The sequence below is a fragment of the Mastomys coucha genome, unplaced genomic scaffold, assembly GCF_008632895.1.
Source record: "Mastomys coucha isolate ucsf_1 unplaced genomic scaffold, UCSF_Mcou_1 pScaffold13, whole genome shotgun sequence".
Classification (NCBI taxonomy): domain Eukaryota; kingdom Metazoa; phylum Chordata; class Mammalia; order Rodentia; family Muridae; genus Mastomys; species Mastomys coucha.
Window position 1 is genome coordinate 21,115,225 of NW_022196895.1, and position 20,745 is coordinate 21,135,969.

Genomic DNA, 20,745 nt, shown 5'->3' on the forward strand with positions numbered 1-20,745 from the left:
TATACCCTCCCCTGCTCCTCAGAGAAGGGGAAGCCCCCCGTGGGTACCAACCCACCCTGGTGCATCAAGTAACATCAGGACTAAGAACATCCTCTTCCACTGAAGCTAGACAAGGCAGCCCAGCTGTGGGGAAATCAACCAAAGACAGGCAAAAGAGTCAGAGACAGCCTCCTCTCCAATTATTAGGGAACCCACATAAAGACAAAGCTGAACATCTGCTACAAACATGTAGGGGGCCTAGTTCTAGTCCATGCATGGTCTTTGGTTGATGGTTTAGCCTCTGTGAGGCCCTAGGGACCCAGGTTAATTAACTCTGTAGGTCTTCTTGTGGTGTCCTTAAGCACTCCAGCTCCTTCAATCCTCCCCAAAACTCTTCTCCAAGTCTCTCTAAGTTCCACCTAATGTTTGGCTGTGGGCCTCTGCACCTATTTCCATCCAGGTGCTAGATATTGCCTCTCAGAAGACAGTTATGCTAGGCTCCTATCTGTAAGCATAGCAGTGTAGCATTGTAGTGTTAAGGAGTGGTTCTTGCCCATGGCATGGGTCTCCAGTTGGGGCGGTCGTTAGTTGACCATTTTCTCAATCTCTGCTTTATCTTTATCCTGCACATCTTGTAGGTAGGACACATTTTGGGTAGAAGTTCTTTTGAGTGGATTGAGGTCAGTCGGATTTTGAGACTATACCCGAGTTGTGTCCCTGTGAAGTTTGCAAGTATGTTGGGCTCATGCAGCTGTTAGGGCAGAAGAAGAGAGCTTGAACCCACCATGTTGTCTCTGCTCATTGTAGCTATGCTGGACTCACAGTTGGAAATAAACCTGGAAGGGGAGTAGCTCAAATTTTGGCTCCACACATATATAGCTCATTATTTTTGATATCTAAATGTGCAGTTAGGTGTGATTTTGTTGCAGGACAAAGCACTGTTTGGCTTTGCTATATGTAATTGTAGAAACACAGCAGTATATTCTTTTCCTATGGTTCTTCAGTTCTTCCCTCCCCCATTGGCTAGTGAATAAATGCTCCTCGAAGCCATGCTTTTAAAACTGCATCTTTTCTCTGGTTCTATTTTGTTTGCATGATACAATACTTGCCCTGGCTGAATGGCTGCTTCTCTCTTGAATGGCACTGAAAGCGGGGAGCGCTGGCCCCCTGGCATGGGGCAGGTGCACTCCTGAGTCTCACCATCTCTGCTAGGTGACATGATTGATGTCAGATTGTTCCCTCTTGACCCCACTAATGATCCTTATCTTCTTTCCAAGACACAACAGCCACCTCTTTCTCTTAAACTGTCCAGAGCAGGGAAGGAGAGCCCTTTCGTGTCAAGAGTTATTGACCCCAAAAAACAATGGTTCTGTCTCCCAGGCAGGGATGATGCCTTGCTGAGGGTCTGCAAGGTCCAGAAGGCTCTGAGCTGAGGCACTCTTCTTGTCATACAGGGAGCCAGACAGATGGCAAAGAGTTTACTCCCCAAACCTTGAGTGCAGTGCCTGAGAAAGGCTGACCATGTGCTGTACACAGAACCATGGGCCTATTTCTGGAGATGCCGTTGTTCCTATTTTATCCTGATGCTATGATTTTTTAAAAAAAGCTGGCAAAAAGCATCTTGAGACAGAAATGATTTATTGAACCTTATACTTCCAGGTCACAATTCACTCAGGGAAGAAGTCAGGTTAGGAACTCAAAGCAGAGAACTAGGGCAAAATCTATGGAGGGCCTCACTCTCTGGCTTGCTCACTAGTGCATGCTTAGTCAGCTATTTTATATGGCCCAGGACCACCTGTCTGAGGAAAGGTATTGCCCACAGTGGGGTGGGCCATCTTACATCATTTAATTCTCAAGAAAGACCTAGAAGAAGAGATCCAACATTTACACACACACACACACACACACACACACACACACACACGCACATGCACATACATCAGGGTCCAGGGAAGTAATGAAGTAGAAAAAGAAATATGGGGCATTGAAATATTTCAACTACTATAACTTGATAAAGGCAGTATGAAAGCTGATGATGAAGTAAATATTTGAAGGTCGAGAAATGAGGTGTGAGAAAGAGGAAGGAGAGGACAGCTAACAAGGTGTAGAACTGAGGAAAAGAGCTAGAGACAGAGGGAGCCCCAAGCCAAGACCACCCAACTCTTAATCTCATCACTGGGCTGCCACTCAAGATGACATAAAATAATGTTATGGACCAGCAGCCTGTTGGAGAGACAATGTGAGCTGCCCCACTGTGGACACGTGGGATTCTCCTTGGATTGCAAAGAGAGTCAGAAAGACTAAGGGTCTCTGAGGACCCTCTTCTCTCTACCATTCTTTGATCCTGGTGGTGAAAAAGGCATGCATGAGAGAGAATTTTCAGCTTGCTAGTAGTTTACTTTAGCTGATTCTGGCTTTGTCTCTGAGCATGGATGGTTTCTGAAGACAGAGAGGAGAGCATTTGAAAGTGTATTTCACTGGGGTCCCAAGGCCAACTCACTTGCTTAAACTGAAGGACAGTTTTCTTCCACTGATGGAATATAGTGGTATGAAGAACTTATTCTGGGCTGCTTTCTTTGTGAAGATGAGGATGGGGAAGTTGTTTCCAAGGTAACCACCAGAAGGGTGACCACTTGGATGGGACCCAATAGCTAGCAATGGTGGACCATCAGCTGTCTACATCACTGTAAAACTTGACATGATCAGCAGCTTCTCTACCAACAACTTCTTACATACTGTTTGCCTCCTATGCTAAGGACTGGGAGGCTGAGTTTGTGCAATACCGATCTCAGGCTATCTTCCTGAGCATTGAGTCATACATGCCCTGGTTACTTGAGGAATGTGTGTGTGTGCAGACTTGTGTACATAATATGGAGATTGGAGGACAACCTTGGCTGTTGGTCCTCACTTTCTACCTTGTTTGAAATGGTCTCTTTGTTATCTCAAGCTTTACTGCAGCCACCAGGCTAGCTGGTCTGTGAGCTTCCAGGGATTCTCCTGTATCTGCATGCTATCTCACCATAGGAGTGGGATTGTAGATGTGCACTAGCATGCTTGGCTTCACTTGAGTTATGGAGATTTGAACTCAGTCCCTTACAGTTGTGTGGTGAGTGCTCTGTTCACTGAGCCTTCTCTGTAGCACCCTGATGGTCTCTTCATTCTTTTGTTTGCCATGACTCTTGTCATAAAGTTAAGTGGCCAGTGACTGAAGGAAAGAAAGACAGAGGAGTCAGAATTATCTATCTAGGGTTATAGGGAAGCATCTATGAGTGCCTGGGGCACTAAATATTGTTGGTACTCTCTTCTCTGGCTACTCAGAACATGCATAGTCCTATGAAACTGATCCATGGTCCTCCCTTAGCACAATAAAGTGCTACATTCTAGGTCATGAACTCTGGGAAGTGAGGTTGCTTCTGACCCTAGATCAGCTTCTGGAGAGCCTTTCACTATCTCAAGTAAAGGTCTATTTCATGGCCATGGCCCATATTCCCCCAATTCTCCAATTCCCAGGGCCTTTTTATTGGTTTCTGGCTTTTGTCTACCTGCACCTTCAGTTCTTTTATGCTGGTCAGCCATGCAGGCAATGAACTTGGTCTTCCATCCTTTCCTACTTTCATGCCTCTTGACCCCTCTATGACCCCCTAAGAACCACACAGATGAAACCATACAGCCCAGCCCACAAAGCTCTCTCCCTGTGTATCTTCACTGGCCTGGATGCTGACAGTGTGCCCACCTGCCCACGTGGCAGCTGTGTCAAGTGGTGGTTCTCTTTGACCACATGGCTTCATTTCTGCTTGGCTGCTTGCCCACTGCTTTTTCTCCCTTTTACACACATCCTGTTGCCATGGCTGTCTTTATTCAGGATCACCTGCTCATCCTAGTATCAGGACCAGAGACTTGGTCAGTCCTTCCTCTAGGACTCCTGAACATTGTCATGGTGTTTTCATGCGACATCATCTTTAGCTGGAGGTGTGCCTTATCTCCTCCACAGGCTGTCAACTCATTCAATGGCTATGACTATCTTCATGTCCATTGGTAGCCCCAGTCTCCACATGGTACATGCATAGTAGGTAATCAGCAAAAGATTGCTCTAAAGGCCATATCACTAGGAACTATGTGAGGTGAGACTATAATCCAATGGAATCTGGACCTATATGAAGTTTTTCTCAAGGCAGTCTTTTGTCCATCAAGTCTGAGAACCTTGTCAGGTAGCTCAAATTGTAAAGGCACTTGCTGAAAAAGCTGCTTACCTGAGTTTAATCCCTGCGATGCATGTAAAGGCATAAATAATGAACAGACTTTAAAATTGTCCTTTAATCTATATTTGAACACTGTGGCACATGTGCCCCTGTCCATAATATATGTATTCATATTCTCTTAATAGTAATGATATTAACAACAACAATAATAATAATGACTTTTAAAAGTTGAAGGATCTTTTTGTTCATGCATAGCTAGTTTCTTTGTCTAGAGGCTGGCAGGTTGGCAGCCTCTCAGATAACTGGAGGGCACAGGTAGCCAGTACTCAGTACCACAGTCAGAAGGGAGGAGTCACACTTCCTTGCTTCTCTGTGTATGTCTTCTCTAAAGTGCAGGGTGATATTTTAGTGTCCTAGCTAGGGTATGAGCAATTTCAATGGTTTTGGTGTGTGTTTGCCCCACGTTTATTGTGCAAACAGAGCAGTGGCCAGTTCCACCTCTGTCAGCACTTTTCAGTTACTCATCTCTGCTTACTCAAATCTCAGTCCCAGACCACGAGCTGAGGCACCTTTCTGCCTTCATTTTTATCTGAAAAAAAAAATGGAGATTTTGGTTTAGATAAGGATGTTCACTCCAGCAGATAGAAGAACCCCACAGGAAGTTTCCAGGCACCTGTGTCCTCTGAAATTGTCTGAATTCTGTGTGTCTGATTTTTTTTTTTTTATGCCAAGTGTATGTGATGCTTGAGTAAGAGAGTCTGACTCTATTTTTTTTTTTTAAGAAAAACTACTGGAATAAATGATTTACAGAAATACCAAGTACGATGGTTGATCTCAATTGTTGGTTTGATGGGATTTAGAACCACCTAGGAAGATATGTCCCTAGGTGTATCTTCTGGGGTGTTTCCAGAGAAGACCCACACTGAATGTAGGTAGCACCAGTCTGTGGGCTGGGACTCTTGGATTGAATAAAATGGAGAAAGTTGGCTGAGCATCAGCATTCATTGCCCTTGGCTTCCTGACTGTGGCTGCCCTGTGACCAGCTGCCCTTTTCTCTTGATGCTACAACAGAAACTGCTGTCATGGCCACACTTTCCACATGATGGAAATCACATCACACTGCAGAGGCAAAGCACACCCTCCCTTCCTGAAGATGCTTTTGCGGGGCATTTTGTCAGAGTGAGATGAGAAATGTAACACATCAAAGACAGTTTTGTGTTCTGAAAACAATGTTAATAAATAATCTCGGGAAGTAAAGTTCATTTACTTGTTGCCTTTTCCTTTTAAAATGTCAGAATGCAATAATGAGGCATGGGCTGCAGGATAAGGCAGCCTGTACTTCCTGCCACCTGTGAATCAGATGGCCCCTGGGAGCCCATGAGAAGATTGTCCCTATAGGGGTTTAGACTAAGTGCTTTCCATCTAGGAAGGTCACCCAGGCTTGGCCGTTGGCTGTCTTTGGCCATATTTTATGAACTGTCTTTTTTTTTTTTTTAAACCATCTCACTGTGCCTGATATCTGAAGAGAAGATGCCATACAGCTCCAGAGCTGGTGGTGGTGGCAGTCATTGCTCGTGTCTTCATCCAAAGGCCACAATGGTTGCCGTCTCTGTAGCCGATTCACACAGATCTTGAGGTGTGACTGCCATCCCTTCTGTGAATACAACTCCAAGTGCTAGTGTAAGGATGAAGGAAGGTCCTTGTGTTCCCTCAGCAAAGGAGGGGCTTGACGTCTTTACCCAAGTTTTCTTGTGAAACTCTTGGTTCCTGGGATTGCCATTTGGTGAGAAAATGTGTTTTGTAATCATTAACCCCAAAGTCAGTGGTTTTATGGGATTTTTCTAGATACAAATTTCTCCTTCTTTCTTGAATACAATTAGATTTTCTTTTTCACACTTATTCACAGATTAAGTGGGTTGCAATCTTCTCACTGTTTTTAGCCATGAGAGTTCTGGTCTTACTTTTCCCAAACATCAAGGTCGTTTTCCTTGCCATATTGGCAGCACAACTTATTGTGGGCTGAAGTTATACATGCATGTAGAACTTACTGCCCCCAAAACAGACATGTGAGACCCAGGACACAGCCTGTAGAATGTAGATCTAGACTGCAGAAGTAGAGAGCCCCATGGCTATCAGTCATTCTCAGAAGATTTGCCAGGGTTTGTATGGACAGCTGCTTCTAAAGCAGTGGTGGGTAAGAGGGGACCCAAGAATGGTAGCAACCGTACCCTTTGGGAGCCGACAGGGAGCTAGATGGACCTTTCCACTTTAAGATGACTCAGCCATCATAAGTCTCAGTTTCTACACAGGGAAGCCTTGGCACAGACAGAATACTTTGTTTCTTGAATTTATTTTCCTTCATGTCATACTTGCCACTAACTAAAGGTAGTTAGCTGTGGAGCCAGAGAACCAGGATCTGGGCTATGGCAAGGAATACTTCTGCTTTGATCTGTAGGTTCTCTGAAGTCACGTCTCTGTTGAGCAGCACTCTTATCTGTTACTGGATAGGATATCTGACCCACCAGCATGCAGTATACCCTTTGTAAAGGACAAATGATGTGTTATTTACAAACCCTTCTTTTGTCGTCTTTCCTGGGCCTATAGCTGGAAGGTGCTTCTTGAAATATGTGCTAAGAACAACAGAGCAGTCAGGTTAGGCAGAGGGGCTTTCCATGATGACTCAAGAGGCCGTGGCTCGTTTTCCAGTAGGGATGTCTTATGAGTTGTTGCCTTTTCAATGACAATGAGTGTGAATTGTACCTCACAGTCTTGTGTGTTTGAACACTTGGTCCCCAGAGGGGTGATGATGCTGTTTTGAGAGGCTATGGGAATTTTGGGAGTGGGAATTGGGTCACTCGTGGTGGGCTTTGAGGGTTATGATCTGCCTCTTGCCTAAGTCCTCTGATTTCTGAACTGCCAGACTTCTCCATGATTCCCTGCTCTCCCCACCTCTAGACCAGGTACCTAAATGAACTTTTCAATCCTGGAGTTGCTTCTGCCAGGTGTCTTGTTATAACTACCAGGAAAGTAAGTGATAGATGTGACTTCCGTTTAACCTCTATTGGAGATGGCTCCACCATGGCTCTTCTGTGGCAGAGAGGCCAGTGTATGACGCTTGTTCACATGGTGATTGTAGCAGACCATTAACAGCTTTGGAGAACTTGTGGTGAGGGCACCTGGCCACTAAACATGAAATAGCTACCTGTTATATGGCATATGGATTTTAGCTGTTCTTTTGATATTTCATAAAAAAAAATCTACATTAAAATTTTGTGACTCTGTGGGCTGGAGAGAATACTCAGCATTTAAGAGCATGTGTTGCTTTCACAGAGGACTTGGGTTCAATTCCTAGCACGCACATGGTAGCTAACAAATGTCTATAGCTCCAGTTCCAGGGGATCTGATGAACTCTTCTGGTCTCTGTGGGGATTGCAGACCTGTGATATACAAGCATACATGCAGAAAAACACCTGTGTACATAGGATCAAAAGAAATCTTTGAGAAATTAGAATCTTCTTTTAAGTGAGAATTTCCTTGCATGAGGAAAATCATCCTTATGGAAGGATGTTATTTGATTGTGTGGTTTTGTTTGGAATGGGGAGTATTTAAACAAACAGTGGCCAAAATTAAAGATGTTGGACTAGAAAATGTTCTGTCTAAAGGAATTTTAATTTGTTTAAATTCAGTGGCAGTTGGAAAAGCAAGGAGTTTGGAGACCTTTCAAAGATGTCTTTGGCTTTTCTAGAGGATGTTTCTTACTGAAAGGTGGGAATCAGCATTGGAACCTTCGTGAGGTCTCTGTCCTTGTGCACTGTGGAGTTGCCTAGGATGCCCTAGGGGTTAGGGTGTAGCAGGAGTATTGCACTCATTAAAAGCAGAGGGCCAGAATGTAGCTCAATGATGCAGTGCTGGCCTAATATACAGAAAACTCTGGGTTCCGTTCTCAGCAGTATGGAAAAGCATGCACTGTCAGGATGTATAAAGAGTAAAATGTGCCGATGTCCACTAGAAACCTTATGTAGAAAGCTTAAAATGGAAGGATAGAAAAGATGCAGAAATGTTAAACGTAAGTGGCTTCACCAATACCAGAAAAGTATATGAAAGAAGGAGTAAGGAATACTATCAAGGACAAAGACAGACATTACATGATGATAAAAAGTCAGCGAGCCAAGTAGTCAGCACATATTCAAGTGTGAATGTACCTAACGGCAGAACTAGAAAACAGCTAACACAAAAATTCATGGGGCTAAAAGCAAAAATGCAGAAATGCAGCCTGCTAGCTGGACAGCTCAGCAATCCTTTCACATCTGTCTGTAAAATGAGCAAATGGAACTTACGGAAGCCAGGCATGGTATCACATGGCTTTAAACCCAGAATGTGGGACCAAGAGGCAGGTGGGTATGGATGAACTTAAAGCCAGTTGGGTCTACATAGTAAGTTTAGGCCAGCCAAGGCTACATAGTGAGACCCCATCTTTTTGTAAATGTGCATGAGTTGATCAACACTAACACTTAACTTGATTCAGTGGATAGTTACAGACCAGTACTACTAATTATGACAGAATACATACCATTTTCAATATATAGGTGATTCATCAAGATATTCTGGTCATAAAATTCACCTTAATAAGTCTAAAAGAACTGATGCCATAAGATCATATTTTTAACAAGTTATTGGAAAAATCCTGAATATTTACAAATTAGTGTTATCTCTAACAAACCAGGATTAGGTTTAGAAATAATTTCTACTTGGATTTTAAAGATTTTGTATTTTAAAAATGTGTGTGTATACGTGTTCATGGGTGTATCTGCTGGTGACAATTTAGCTCAGAAGACTGAACTTGGGTCCTGTGGAAGAACAGTGTGTACTTGTAACCACTGAACCATCACTTTAGCCCTTTCACACTTGAGTTTAATGAAATATTCACTATGAATAAAATTTAAATGAAAGGAAACATATCAGAATGCTTAGAAAAGTACAGTGTTGCTTAGAAGAAATTGGGAATGATTGCTGATTTTCAAAAATAAAAACATTAAATTAATTAGTGAAGGTCCTTCTTTAAAGAAATTTAAAAATGGGCTTTGGACATAGCCTAGCAGTAGAGTGCTTATCTAGCGTGGTGGAGGCCCTGGGCTCAATCCCTAGTACAGCAAAAATGAAAAGTTCCAGTTAGCTATTTCACAACAGACAATAATTTTAAAAAGAATTAGAAACTAGGGAAAAAAAACCCAACAGTTGAAGTCCAAAAGAAATGAAAGGAAGAGAATAATCAGTGAACTAATACTCCAGAAACAGTGTGAAAGCCAACAAAGCCCATGGGTGACTTTTGAAAAGAGTGACATAATTGCCAGGACTCTATTCAGGCCAATAAATCAATAGGTGATCAGATACAAATGATCAGTATCAAAGCTAAGAGAGATGGGTAGTCAGTAGAAGGGGACCAGAAATATTACAAATAGCTCCCTGTCCATAGGATTACAATAATTTGTATGAATTAGATACTCCCCTAAAAGATATCAGTTACCAGAGTTCATTCAAGAACCTGTATATCTACATAGCCCTTTACTATAGGAATTGCATAAGTTAAGTCGCTACCTCTATGCAGTGCTATAGAACCACTTTGAAATTTGTTACCTGTTTGATTATGAATCAAGTTTTCTCATTGGGCATTCAGAAACCTTTAACTGTTGGCGTGTATGTGTTTGTGTGTGTGTGTGTGTGTGTGTGTGTCAAATCATGGGTACAAACTGACAGGCTCTGTCTGTCCTGCTCAAGAGCCTTCTAGATAGCTCTCTTTCTGGAGACAGCTCTCTCTTGCAATTCTAAACACTTTCTGGATGGCTCATCTCTTGCAGATCAAAAACCCAATCTTTTATTTACACATCAGTTCAGTTATTACCCCAGGTGCCCTTTTGATATCTCATAAATAAGTGTCCCATGACCCCAGCCCCTTGATTCTTAGACAGCAAGCACATTTTTTTTTAACATTACAAATGAATTCAGAGATCTTCCTGCCTTTGTAAATACCGACAACAAGCTAGCTGAGTGGGGTCTAGATCTGATATCACCATTCCCACCGTGCCTAAGTTCTGTCCCAGGCTGACCTGGAACTCAGGAATCTGCCTGCCTTTGTATCTTTCTGACAAGCTGGTTCCCAGTGCAGCTGCCTCTACTCGTTTAGATCCATAAAGCCCCTTTTATAATTCATATTGCATCCTTATATTTTGCATAGTTAAGAAATTACATATTTTTGAACTCTTTTTTTCAGAGTTCTTTTCCACAGCCTTAAGGGCTGCCCTGAAGGTTTCAGCATTTACCATTTGCTAAGAGGCAGACATGCCCTCGCCTCCTGGACTCATGCTGCTTCTAATTATCATGGAGTCATTAACCTTGGCAGGGAGAACATGAAAATGTGTACATTATTATACGAACAAGCCTCATGGTCACAGCAACTGTCAACACTCACAGAGGCACACTTACTGCTGGCTCTATTCCAGGGGCAGGAACCATGTCACTCTATCCCTTGTGCATGGCCATGCAGGATTCAATAATTCTACATTCTACTTTATCACATAAATTCCCGATTTAACGTCAACTATTTCCTTGAAATTTATTGTATTTGGGCTGCATTGGTTTTCTCTGTGTATTTGGTTACCAAGTGGAAGTCTCTACAAACTAGAAACAGTCTGTTACACACTTGTATTGAAGAGGAAGATGGGGTGAGAGAGTCTCTCTCTGGCCCATGTAGTAGACCAGGACAGTGTATGAGGTGACTTGAGTGACTGCATTGTCGTCTTCTGGTAAAAGGTGCCGTTCTTCATAACTTCTTATGTTTGTATCATTCATTGAGTCAACTAAATTAATTGTTGTGTTCTTTATTTCAGAAAAGCTGTACAACTCCAGTGGCCGAGATCTAAGAAGGGCCCTTTTCTCACTGAAGCAGATATTTCAGGTAAAAAGGAAAAACAAAAGCCAAACTACTAGTTCTGGTTTTACTTTGCTCTAGTTAGATATATCAAGCTTATACCTGTGTTTATTACAAACAGGAAAGTGTGTTTTGAGGACATTTCAAGTTAGGTCAGAGGGTTGACGAGATGGCAGACTGAGCCATGGGCTTGCTGAGTAAAGGACAGAACCAATTTGGATCTCCAGCACCCAGGAACATGCTGAGTGGGCATGATGGCCTACTAGGATTCCCAGTACTCAGGATGTGGAAATAGAAATCTAAGGCAATCCAAATAACTACCCTAGCTGAGCTGGTGAGCTCTGGATGTAGGTGAGAGACCCTGCCTCAATATAAAAGATAGAGAGCAATTGAGGAAAACCACTGATGTCAACTTTTGGCCTCCACGTGTACTTGCATACATGTGCCTACAACCCTCCCACATGTGTCCACATGCATATACATATATCATATATACACAAGAAAATTAGAACAGAATTCTAGAGGAGAATATTTTATCTCAAATATTTCAAGTATACAAAGTAAGGACAACTTAAGCAAATAATATTTTATTCTATATTCAAGTTTTTTAAAAACGAAAACCCATTTGATTGTAATTAAAGACCTGTGTTCTGTTGCCCTACCCTCAATCAACACCTTCTTCCACCCCCATGTCTCCTCTATATCAATAGTTGCATTTAGTGCTATGTATATTCATGTTTCCATTCTAGTGGTAGATACCCACAGTGTATGGCAATCTTTGGTATTAACTTCATACACATTATCATGCTGCATGTATCCTACTTCAGCTTATTCATGGAGAGTGAATGGGAGTGGGTGTGACTAGCTCTCGCTAGGGTTGCATTATATGCAGTGAACTCAAGTTGTCCTGCTCATTCTTCTTTGGATAAACAGTTTACTTAATCCCAGTTTTGTTATTATAAACCCTGCTACTGTAGGTATGTTCCCTCATGCATGTGCAAGTCCCTCATCACTAGTTTCATGTTAACACTCCATACACATCAAGCCTTTCCTTCATCCCTATACTGAGAGAAGCCCTTAGTGAAGGGCTATGTAAGGCTCCAGATACTCGTAAGATGCAATGGGCAGAGGAAGGCTGTGGGGTTGTGAAGGTGACCTGTCCAGGTTCATTATTTTTTCCATTATAATTTTATACTTATGTATACATTCCACTTTCCTCTAATTCTTGTCTTATCCATATCTTTAAAAGATTTTCTTTGTTGGTAATTCTCCGTTTCTTCCTGTTAAAAAGGGACTAGGCAAAAAAACCTGGGTAATCCAAACAAAACAAAAACAACAACAACAAATAACCCTCTAACTCACCCACATACTCTTACCGTAGAGTTAAGAATTTCTTTTCTCTTCTTTTCAGAATGGGACCCCTTTTCTGGTGGAAATTTCTAAAGACATGCTCTCTTTTCTCCCACACTGCAATTCTGCTGCTGGGGCATGGTTTCTCTGTCATGTTATAAGAAACTTATATCCTTTTATCACACGGAAAGCAGGAAGCTATCAGATAACACTAAGATATTCTCCCTCTCAGAAGCAAGCTGAAGGGTTGGTTGCCCAGTGGTTGTCCAGAGATGGAACAATACACATCAATTAGGATGATAATTGCTATGGACCTATCTATACACACTGAGTAAGTTTGAACTGATGGACACATTCACAAGGATACTAAAAACTAACAATGATGAATAAAGTGAGTAAAAACTAACAAGATGCATAGGCAGTGGATGCTGGTGGACTAGCTATTTGGAAAAGGGCAAACTTTTAGAATCTCGCATTCATCTTGCTTTTTCATATTGAATTTTAAGGTAAAAGGTCATCCCTTTTAAAAGTGACAGCCTTTGTAGGCAATAAAGACTAGAAAGCCCGTGGTTTTGGCCCTTAATGCGTCTGTTAATGAATTAATAACCAAACAAAAGTTGCTAACATGCCAGAAACAAGGTACTAGTAGACATTAGGTACCTCCTAATGGAAATATAAAGTATGATGTAGTCAAGCCAACAAATCAACCCTGGGTTTAGACCTGAATACAACTACAAATAATTAAAGACAGAAGCACATGCTAGACACCACTTTAGGGAAACGATCTGCCAATTCCAGACGGTGGGCTGCTCTAAAGGATTATTGACTTTCTTCAATACATATGTTAGCGAGGGTAGGAGCATTACCTTCCATTAATTAGTTAATAGGTGTTTCTGAGTTTTAGACTCATATAAATGAATTGGCATATGTAGATCTTATTTGGATCTTTTCTTGGTCTGAGCTCTGTGTCTGTAATAAAACACTCTGACCAAAAGATAAGGAAACTTAGGTAAAGAAAGGGTTTATTTCAGCTCACACTTCCAGGTCACAGTCCATTGATGAAGCAAGTCAAGGCAGGAACTTAAGTCAGGAGCCTGGATGTCTGAACCAAGCTGTTTACTAGCTTGATCTCTGGCTTATGTTTATCTCCCTTTCTTATATAGCTGACATACACCTGCCTAAGGATGCTGCTGCCCATAGTGGACTGGGCCTTCATATATCAATCATTTATCAAGACCATCTCTTAGAGACATGACCACAAGGTCAATCTGACTTGGATATTTCTTGAATGAGGTTCATCTTCCCAAGTAACACTTAAGTTGTGTTAAATTGACATCCTGCATAAACAGTGATGAAAAAGTTGTAAATATGGACACTGACTAGATGTTTGATTGTTTTTAAACCTTAAAATGTTGCTTATAAATACCTATTTTTACAAGGTTTCTATAGTTGGAAAGTATGTTTGCTCTGAGAATTGCTTCCGGTTCCACAGCAGGAGAAGATAGAATGATAAAACAAGACTGTTGTGAGTTCATTTACACCCATGTCCGTGGGACTATTTCTTTTGCATACAGTGAGATTTTCCCAAAGTGAAAACTTAGAAAGAAAACCAAACCAACTTGTTCAGACTTGTTATATAGTATTTGAAACAAAATACTCCTTGATGTGTGTCCTTTGAGTTTCTCCTGTTGTTTTATGAAATGCTTTTTGAACAGCCAGGGTAGTAAATATGTAGACAAGCATAAAGGAAGGAATTTGCTACAGGTGTGGGGACGAAACCATTCTCAAGACCAGCCATGCTGGAGATTACTGGACCTGACAGGCAGCATGTTGGTACAGCTTAGGCTGGTGCCTTCTGTATGTCAGGGTCTGCATCTTCATCCACTCTCCTGTTCTTTAGGCATGGAGGTACTTTTAGAGACTCTTACTTGAGGAGCTTAAAAAATAAAGACATTGGTCATCTGGATTGAGTCAGTTATTGACAATAAGAAGACCTTAGACAAAACAAAAACCAAAGCAAACAAAATAAAAAACAAACAAACAAAACCCGGGGCTGATGGCTCTGGGGATAAGGGCACTTGCTGCCAAGCTTGACATCCTGAATTAGATACTAAAGACTCACACAATGGAAGGGAGAGCCGAGTTCCACAAGCTGCTACTCATCTCCATCTGTCCCTACTGCTATGTGTTCCAACGCATGTGCATGTTAATGCACACACACACACACACACACACACACACACACACACACACAAAATAAATGTAAAAAAAATCACAAACCAATCAATAACTCCTACAGAAAATTCTGGACTGTGGCAACAGTCTCTTATCAGCTGGTGAGAACATTTCAATTTCATAATTGTCTGAAGCCAATGTCTTAAGAATCATGTGTGAGTGCCTATATATTTCCAGGATATGTATTTAAAATCTAGGACATTGCCAATTTGGAAGACTTTCTCCACATTTATTATCCACAAGTCTCTCCTTCCCTGGTGCCTTATCTACACGGGCCCATGCATTTTAGCGAAGGGTCTGAGTTATTCTCATGAACACCGTCTCGCCTGTCCAGTGCTTTTTTTTTCCAAGTGCCTTTGCCAGACACTTAGTTCTCTGGTATATTAATATTAGTGATTAGCTTGACTGGTTTCTTGAGAGCTTGTTCGCACTTTTTCACCATGAAGTCATGTGTGAATCTAGTTTTAGTTAAAGCAATAAACATTTGTTACATGCTTAGAAAACCCTCCTGACTAGACATGAGCTCATCTGCATGTCCAGTTCACATACGCTGCTGGAAAAGGGGACAGAGGGAGGGAGACATATTTTTTATTTCCTTTATACCTACCAGTGTAAAGTAATTTTCCAAAGACTCATGATACTGTCCCATTTTCTCTTTTTTCCTCAGCCATGATTATCGCAAAGTCTGAGTTCACACAGCTGTCTTTCATTATGTTCAGTCTTGCTCCGCCCCTGCCCCCTAACTGGCGCTGACCCTGCCTCGTTACATCGCTTCCAGGGACCTGTACTATGTCTGCCCACATTTAACTCAAGGCTCCCATCCATATAATTGAAAAATGTCATATAATAAAGAAAGGGGCTGATTGCATGTCGAGACAGGAGAATTGTGCCAGGTCATCTATTTTCTCTCTTAGTGATAATCCATGGTTGCTGTTACTATACCAGTCCTCTGTCACTCCATTGGTTTTCTGTTTTCCCATTGCTGAGGATTGCTTGTGAATTCCTGCTCTGTTGTCTCTTATGACAAAGCATGGATGTTCCTGCTGTATCTTCCCTGTGATGGAGGCAAGGTGCTGTCTATTCTAGGAAGTCAGCAGCAATAGAAATGTCTGTTTCACAGGGCTCCCCAGAATTTGGTTATATAGCAACTTTGCATGTTAAGTGATGACCAAATGTAGTTCCGTGGTCCTGGACAAGTGTGTTTTGTTTGTTTTCCTGCTCTCTTGAGCCTCAGACTATCTGTAAAAAGAGAGTTGTTGTATGAGATAGATAGTGTTTCTATCCTGCCCATTTGGAAATCGAGTAGCAGAGCCTGGGTCTCAGTTCAGCAATGCCAATCTGGTGCTTGTGCATAGAGTCCTGCTTTCCTGTCTCCTCAAAGCTTCCTAGAGGGTGAAGGTGTGGAGGGGTCCCTCTTAGAACCTCCATCTTACCTGAAAGGAAGGAAGCTTTGCTATTCACAGCCCCAGAGCGCTGTCCGCTGAAGCTTCCTCACTCTCAGGCAGGGGGGTGGATAGGCGATTTGCATGTGGGAGAGCCTCCCATGAGGCTCTCAAATGGACTTCCAAAGGTCCCATGCCCAGTCTATCAGGAGAGCTCTCTTTGAGAAGCACTCCCTTAGTGGTATACTGGGTTCGTCTCTATGTCCTGCCTCTGGCTGACCATGGCAGCTGTTTTGAAGGGTGGCTGGCTGCTGCAGGTGAATGGCTGCTCCTGTTTCCAGCTCCCTTCCCTGTGCTGCCAGCCATGCAAGGGGAAGAGGTGAGAGTAGGGGCTTCTTTAGGCTGACAGAGTTCACAAGCCTCTTGTTGAAGCTGCTGTCCCTAGGCTACCTGTTGAGACAGGGGTGTGCTTTTCATGACAGGTTGCACGGACACTGGCTGCTGCTGTAGTAAAAAACTACATGTGGAAGTTTCACATGGCCAGCACATTGGGTTCTGCGGGGTGTGGGTCCTGAGGATCTCGAATGAGAAGCAGAGCACTGTGCAGCTTCCTGACAGGCAAGGGATTCATTTACTTCATCTTCATTAGATTGCCCAGAAGGCAATAATTGGTCTTTGGCAAAGGACAGTGTGAAGACTTGTAAAATTTCATTGGCAAAAGTTAGACTCTTGCTCATGTGTGCTCTCTCCCTCCCCTTCCCTCTCTTCCTCTCCCTCTCAAAAGGAAAAGAATAAAGAAAAAAGAAAACCTTCTTAAAATAAAATTCTAAAACAAACAAACAAAAAAACAGAGGTGAGGGAGATCAGGGAGGAGTTGGGGGAAAAGAGGAAGCATAATCCAAATATATTGTCTGAAAAAACGTTAAATTCAAATATTTAAAAAGAGTTAGACTTTGTCTGAACAGAGCAGAATCTCCTATGGGCTCATTTTTTACTTCAAAGATTCCTGCAGAGTTTGACCAATAGACAGGGGCCTATTTGAACACTTAAATTTTTTTTTAAATTTTTATTTCATTTCATTTTTTTTCTTTCCTACCAGGATGACAAGGATTTGGTGCATGAATTTGTCATAGCTGAAGGTCTGACGTGTTTGATAAAAGTGGGAGCCGAGGCGGACCAGAACTATCAGAACTACATCCTGAGGGGTGAGTCATGGCAGCCCTTCTGTGCAGAGGCCAAGGTCTCTCTCAGGAGTTGCATGCTGGAAACATTGTAAAAAATCTGGGATAACGGAGGAAAGATTCCCTGTGAGAACTATTATTATTATTATTATTATTATTATTATTATTATTATTATTATTATTATTTTATCATTCCTCAGCTCCTACTAGTTAGCTGGTGTCAGGGCTGACTTAGTTCCAATGAGGGTCACTAAGAGCAAAGAACAGTGACTCACTTTTTAAATCAACCCCTTTGCTTGATAAGGAGGGGCACACACTAACCGGGCTCAGGTAGACTGTTCATTTTAGCTCAAAGCTACCCAAAACTAAAACCCTGATGCTTTTCTAGGACGAAAAACAATAGTTTTTAATCTTGAGTTGTCCCCTGTGTGGCTGTCTTCAAAGTGCCCATTCCTCACTACACCTTCCTGTTTCTGATTCATATATCTCAGGTGGGCCTGGCAACTTGCACTGTAAGAAGCGATTCCGATTGCTGCCTAATGTGCAAATTAGTCTACGGGTGGCTTTGAAGCCAACTCCTGTTGCCATTCAGAGCTAATGGTCTCTTATGATGGCAGCGATTCGGGTCTTCTGTTAAGTAATCTTGTTTTCTCCTGTAAAAAATAATCCAAAGCCATGTGCAGGTGGGCCAGAATCGATAGTTTTGAACTACAAAAGGAGACATTTCATATAAGTCAGTATTATCCCCATTATGTAGTTGAAAATAATTGAGACACAAAGAAGTCAGTGCTTGTGTCCACTTTCCCTGGGCCTGGCCTGAGTGCTGGCCCAGATTAGGATAGTCCTTCATTTTCCTGTCCCTTCAGTATGAATAACTGATGCCACAAACTGCAAGTCTATTTTCATTAAAAAAAAAAAAAAAGAAAGAAAGAAAAGAAAAACCCCACAGACGTCTTTTACCTTTCCCTTGGGTGAAGGGAAAGTACACAAACTGTGTGACTTAATGTCGGACACCCATGGTTAGAGTTTGGATTGAGGTGGCAGCTGGGCCACTTGCCCTGGGAATGCTTCTTTTAAGTCCTGTGTTGTTATGTAGCTCATGCTAGTCAATCTTTCCTTCCCTGCCTGGTGCTACCGAAAACCCGCCCAGCAGAAGGCACGACGGGAAACTCCCGGGGTCACTGAACACTGACATCCTCAAGTCAGTGTTCACTCTTTGGGTTTGCCTTGCTAACTGCCATATGTGTAGGAGAGGGCACCTTCTTTACCCTCTTTCTTTGCTCTGTGGTGTATCTGTGACTATGTTTGTGAGATAGCAGGTTGGCTCCTTCCATTTTTCCTTGGGCTTAGTACAGATTTGAATCAGTTTTCAGGAAGAATGCCTGACCGTTGAGATGCATGGTTTCTGCCCTTCCATATCATTTAGTCATTAACTTGGCAATTGTGATGGTGTGTAAAGACACACAGATCTCAACCTGCATGCTCTATTGTATCCAAAGGAGGGTAGCTGTCTCTGTTAGAAGGAACAAGTCCACATAGAAGAAAAAATACAGTGTAGCTGGGAAGAGCCCCCTTAGCAAGCAGCAGTGAGTGCTACCCCATAGCTAGCCTTGGTGCTGCCCAGAGAATCTTTGTATAGAGTGCAAGCAGAGGTTAGTCCTTGCACAAGGCTCTGGTGTAGAGTGTTGTGAATTCTGCTCTCCGGCAACAATAGATGGTGCTGACATCGTGAGATCCATTTAGGCTCTCTACCATAATGAGTGTTTACCCTGAAGCTTGCAGTGGTTAGCTAATTTATAATGTTCTGGTCGGGACCAAAAAGATGCTAAGAGCAGTCTGTTGAATGTTAACAAGTGAGAATGCCCACTCATGGCCCAGAGAGATCCTGGAAAGCGCCTGCTGCCCCCCAATCCCCCCTGAAAATGTCAGCATTTAAGACCCTCTTAGGCAGCACTTGTAAGATGTGAGGTGTACTGCTTCATCACACCACCAGGGTCTGGCTTTTTCTTTCCAATAGCACCCATATATTAGAGACTAGAAGGCTTGCCATGCAGTCCTGGGAAAGTGAAGAGTTGCTCACACCACTCTCAAGTCACTTCCCAGCATGCCTTTTTCCATGAAAAGGAGTATCTTCTTTTGTCTGCCCTGAATCTGCTGAGTGAGATTCCCCCCAGCTGGGGCACTGTGCTCACTCAGTGGCACACTGTGATGTAGCTTGCTGAAACCCGCGGCAAGAAACGTATCTTCTGGGAGCACATGAATGGACACATTTCTTGGGGTGTGACTTTTTTGGTTTTTATACAAGAAAACTATCGGGTTTTTTCCTAACCCACATGTTGAGTCGCTCCTCTGTGTCTTCAACAGACTTCTTGTGAGCACGGTTACAGTTGCCAGCAGTCACCAGACATTCACAGTCAAGGATAACCTACAGCTTGCTTCCATTTGCCCAGCCATGTTTTGACCATATTACATTGGAGTGGAAACAAGAGAACGGGCAGATGGAGATCAGGAGCTGGAGGTCTGCAGAAGTTTTCTGCTTATGTTATTGATTTTGGGCAAGAGCACAGCAAGACACACAGGGCCAGACAGAACACAGCAGAGGCCTGCCCAGCAGCAGTGGGACTGGGGACTGTGATAAGCACCTTCATCGTAGCTTCTGAGGGAAGGAATAGCTGGAGTAAAATAAGCAGGCCTTTGGTGTAATGGTTGATCTTCATTGTGACCGTGAATGGGTTCAGGACCACATAGGAGACATGCTTCTCAAGGTTTCCCTGAGAGAAGAAAACCCTCTCCGAATGTGGGTGGCACCGCCCTATGGGCCGGGGTCCTAGATGAGATAAAAGGAAGGAAGGAGGTCGACCACCAGCATTTCTTTCTGCTTCTTGACTGGTGCAGGGTGTCCAGGAGCCTCACATTCCTGCTGCAATGCCTAGAGAGCCACTTCCCATCCACTGCGCCTGCTACAGAGGACTGAGCTCTCGAACTGGGAGCCACAAAAAAACCCTATCTCCCCTAAGATGCTTTTGCTAGGTGTTTCAGCACTGCAGTGAGAACACTGGAGCAGGGCAGGGCTGGCTGTTTACAAGTATTTCAGTAGGTTCTGAGGCACGTTGGTGTCTCAGGGGGGATCAGGGCTTGTATGTAGTGACTTTGGGTGTGGGACACTGATCCAGAAGTGTTTGAAGGTGATGGGCTACTTAGAAAGGGGAACTGACTGGCTTCAAAAGTGGGCCTAGCAGCATTTAGGAAACAACACTACAGATGGTAAGGTGGCTCCAGCCTGTCCTCTGTGAAGTTAGTTACCTGTGGGGTCACCTAAGAGCTCAGCTTGATGTGACCACCCGTGGCCCCCTCAGGCCTAAGGAGCAGCATACGGATAAGTCAGCTGTTGTCTCTATCTGCATTTAGAAGATTCTGATTATCTGTGAAGAAATTTGATGTGATCAGTTTCTATTTAGTCTTGTTAGCCAGTGGTGGTGAAGATGGTGATGGTG

The 20,745-nt window shown here is 42.9% G+C and overlaps 1 protein-coding gene across 5 annotated transcripts in view; it reads left to right on the forward strand.

Annotated features, from left to right (window-relative positions):
• Fhod3 (formin homology 2 domain containing 3) overlaps positions 1-20,745 on the forward strand; it is a 421,283-nt gene that overhangs the window by 174,468 nt on the left and 226,070 nt on the right. For all 5 annotated transcript variants that reach the window (XM_031365152.1, XM_031365155.1, XM_031365151.1 and 2 more), the window contains exons 4-5: positions 11,063-11,130; positions 17,170-17,275. In XM_031365152.1, the coding sequence (XP_031221012.1) occupies positions 11,063-11,130; positions 17,170-17,275 (174 nt within the window). The remainder of the gene's footprint in view (positions 1-11,062; positions 11,131-17,169; positions 17,276-20,745) is intronic.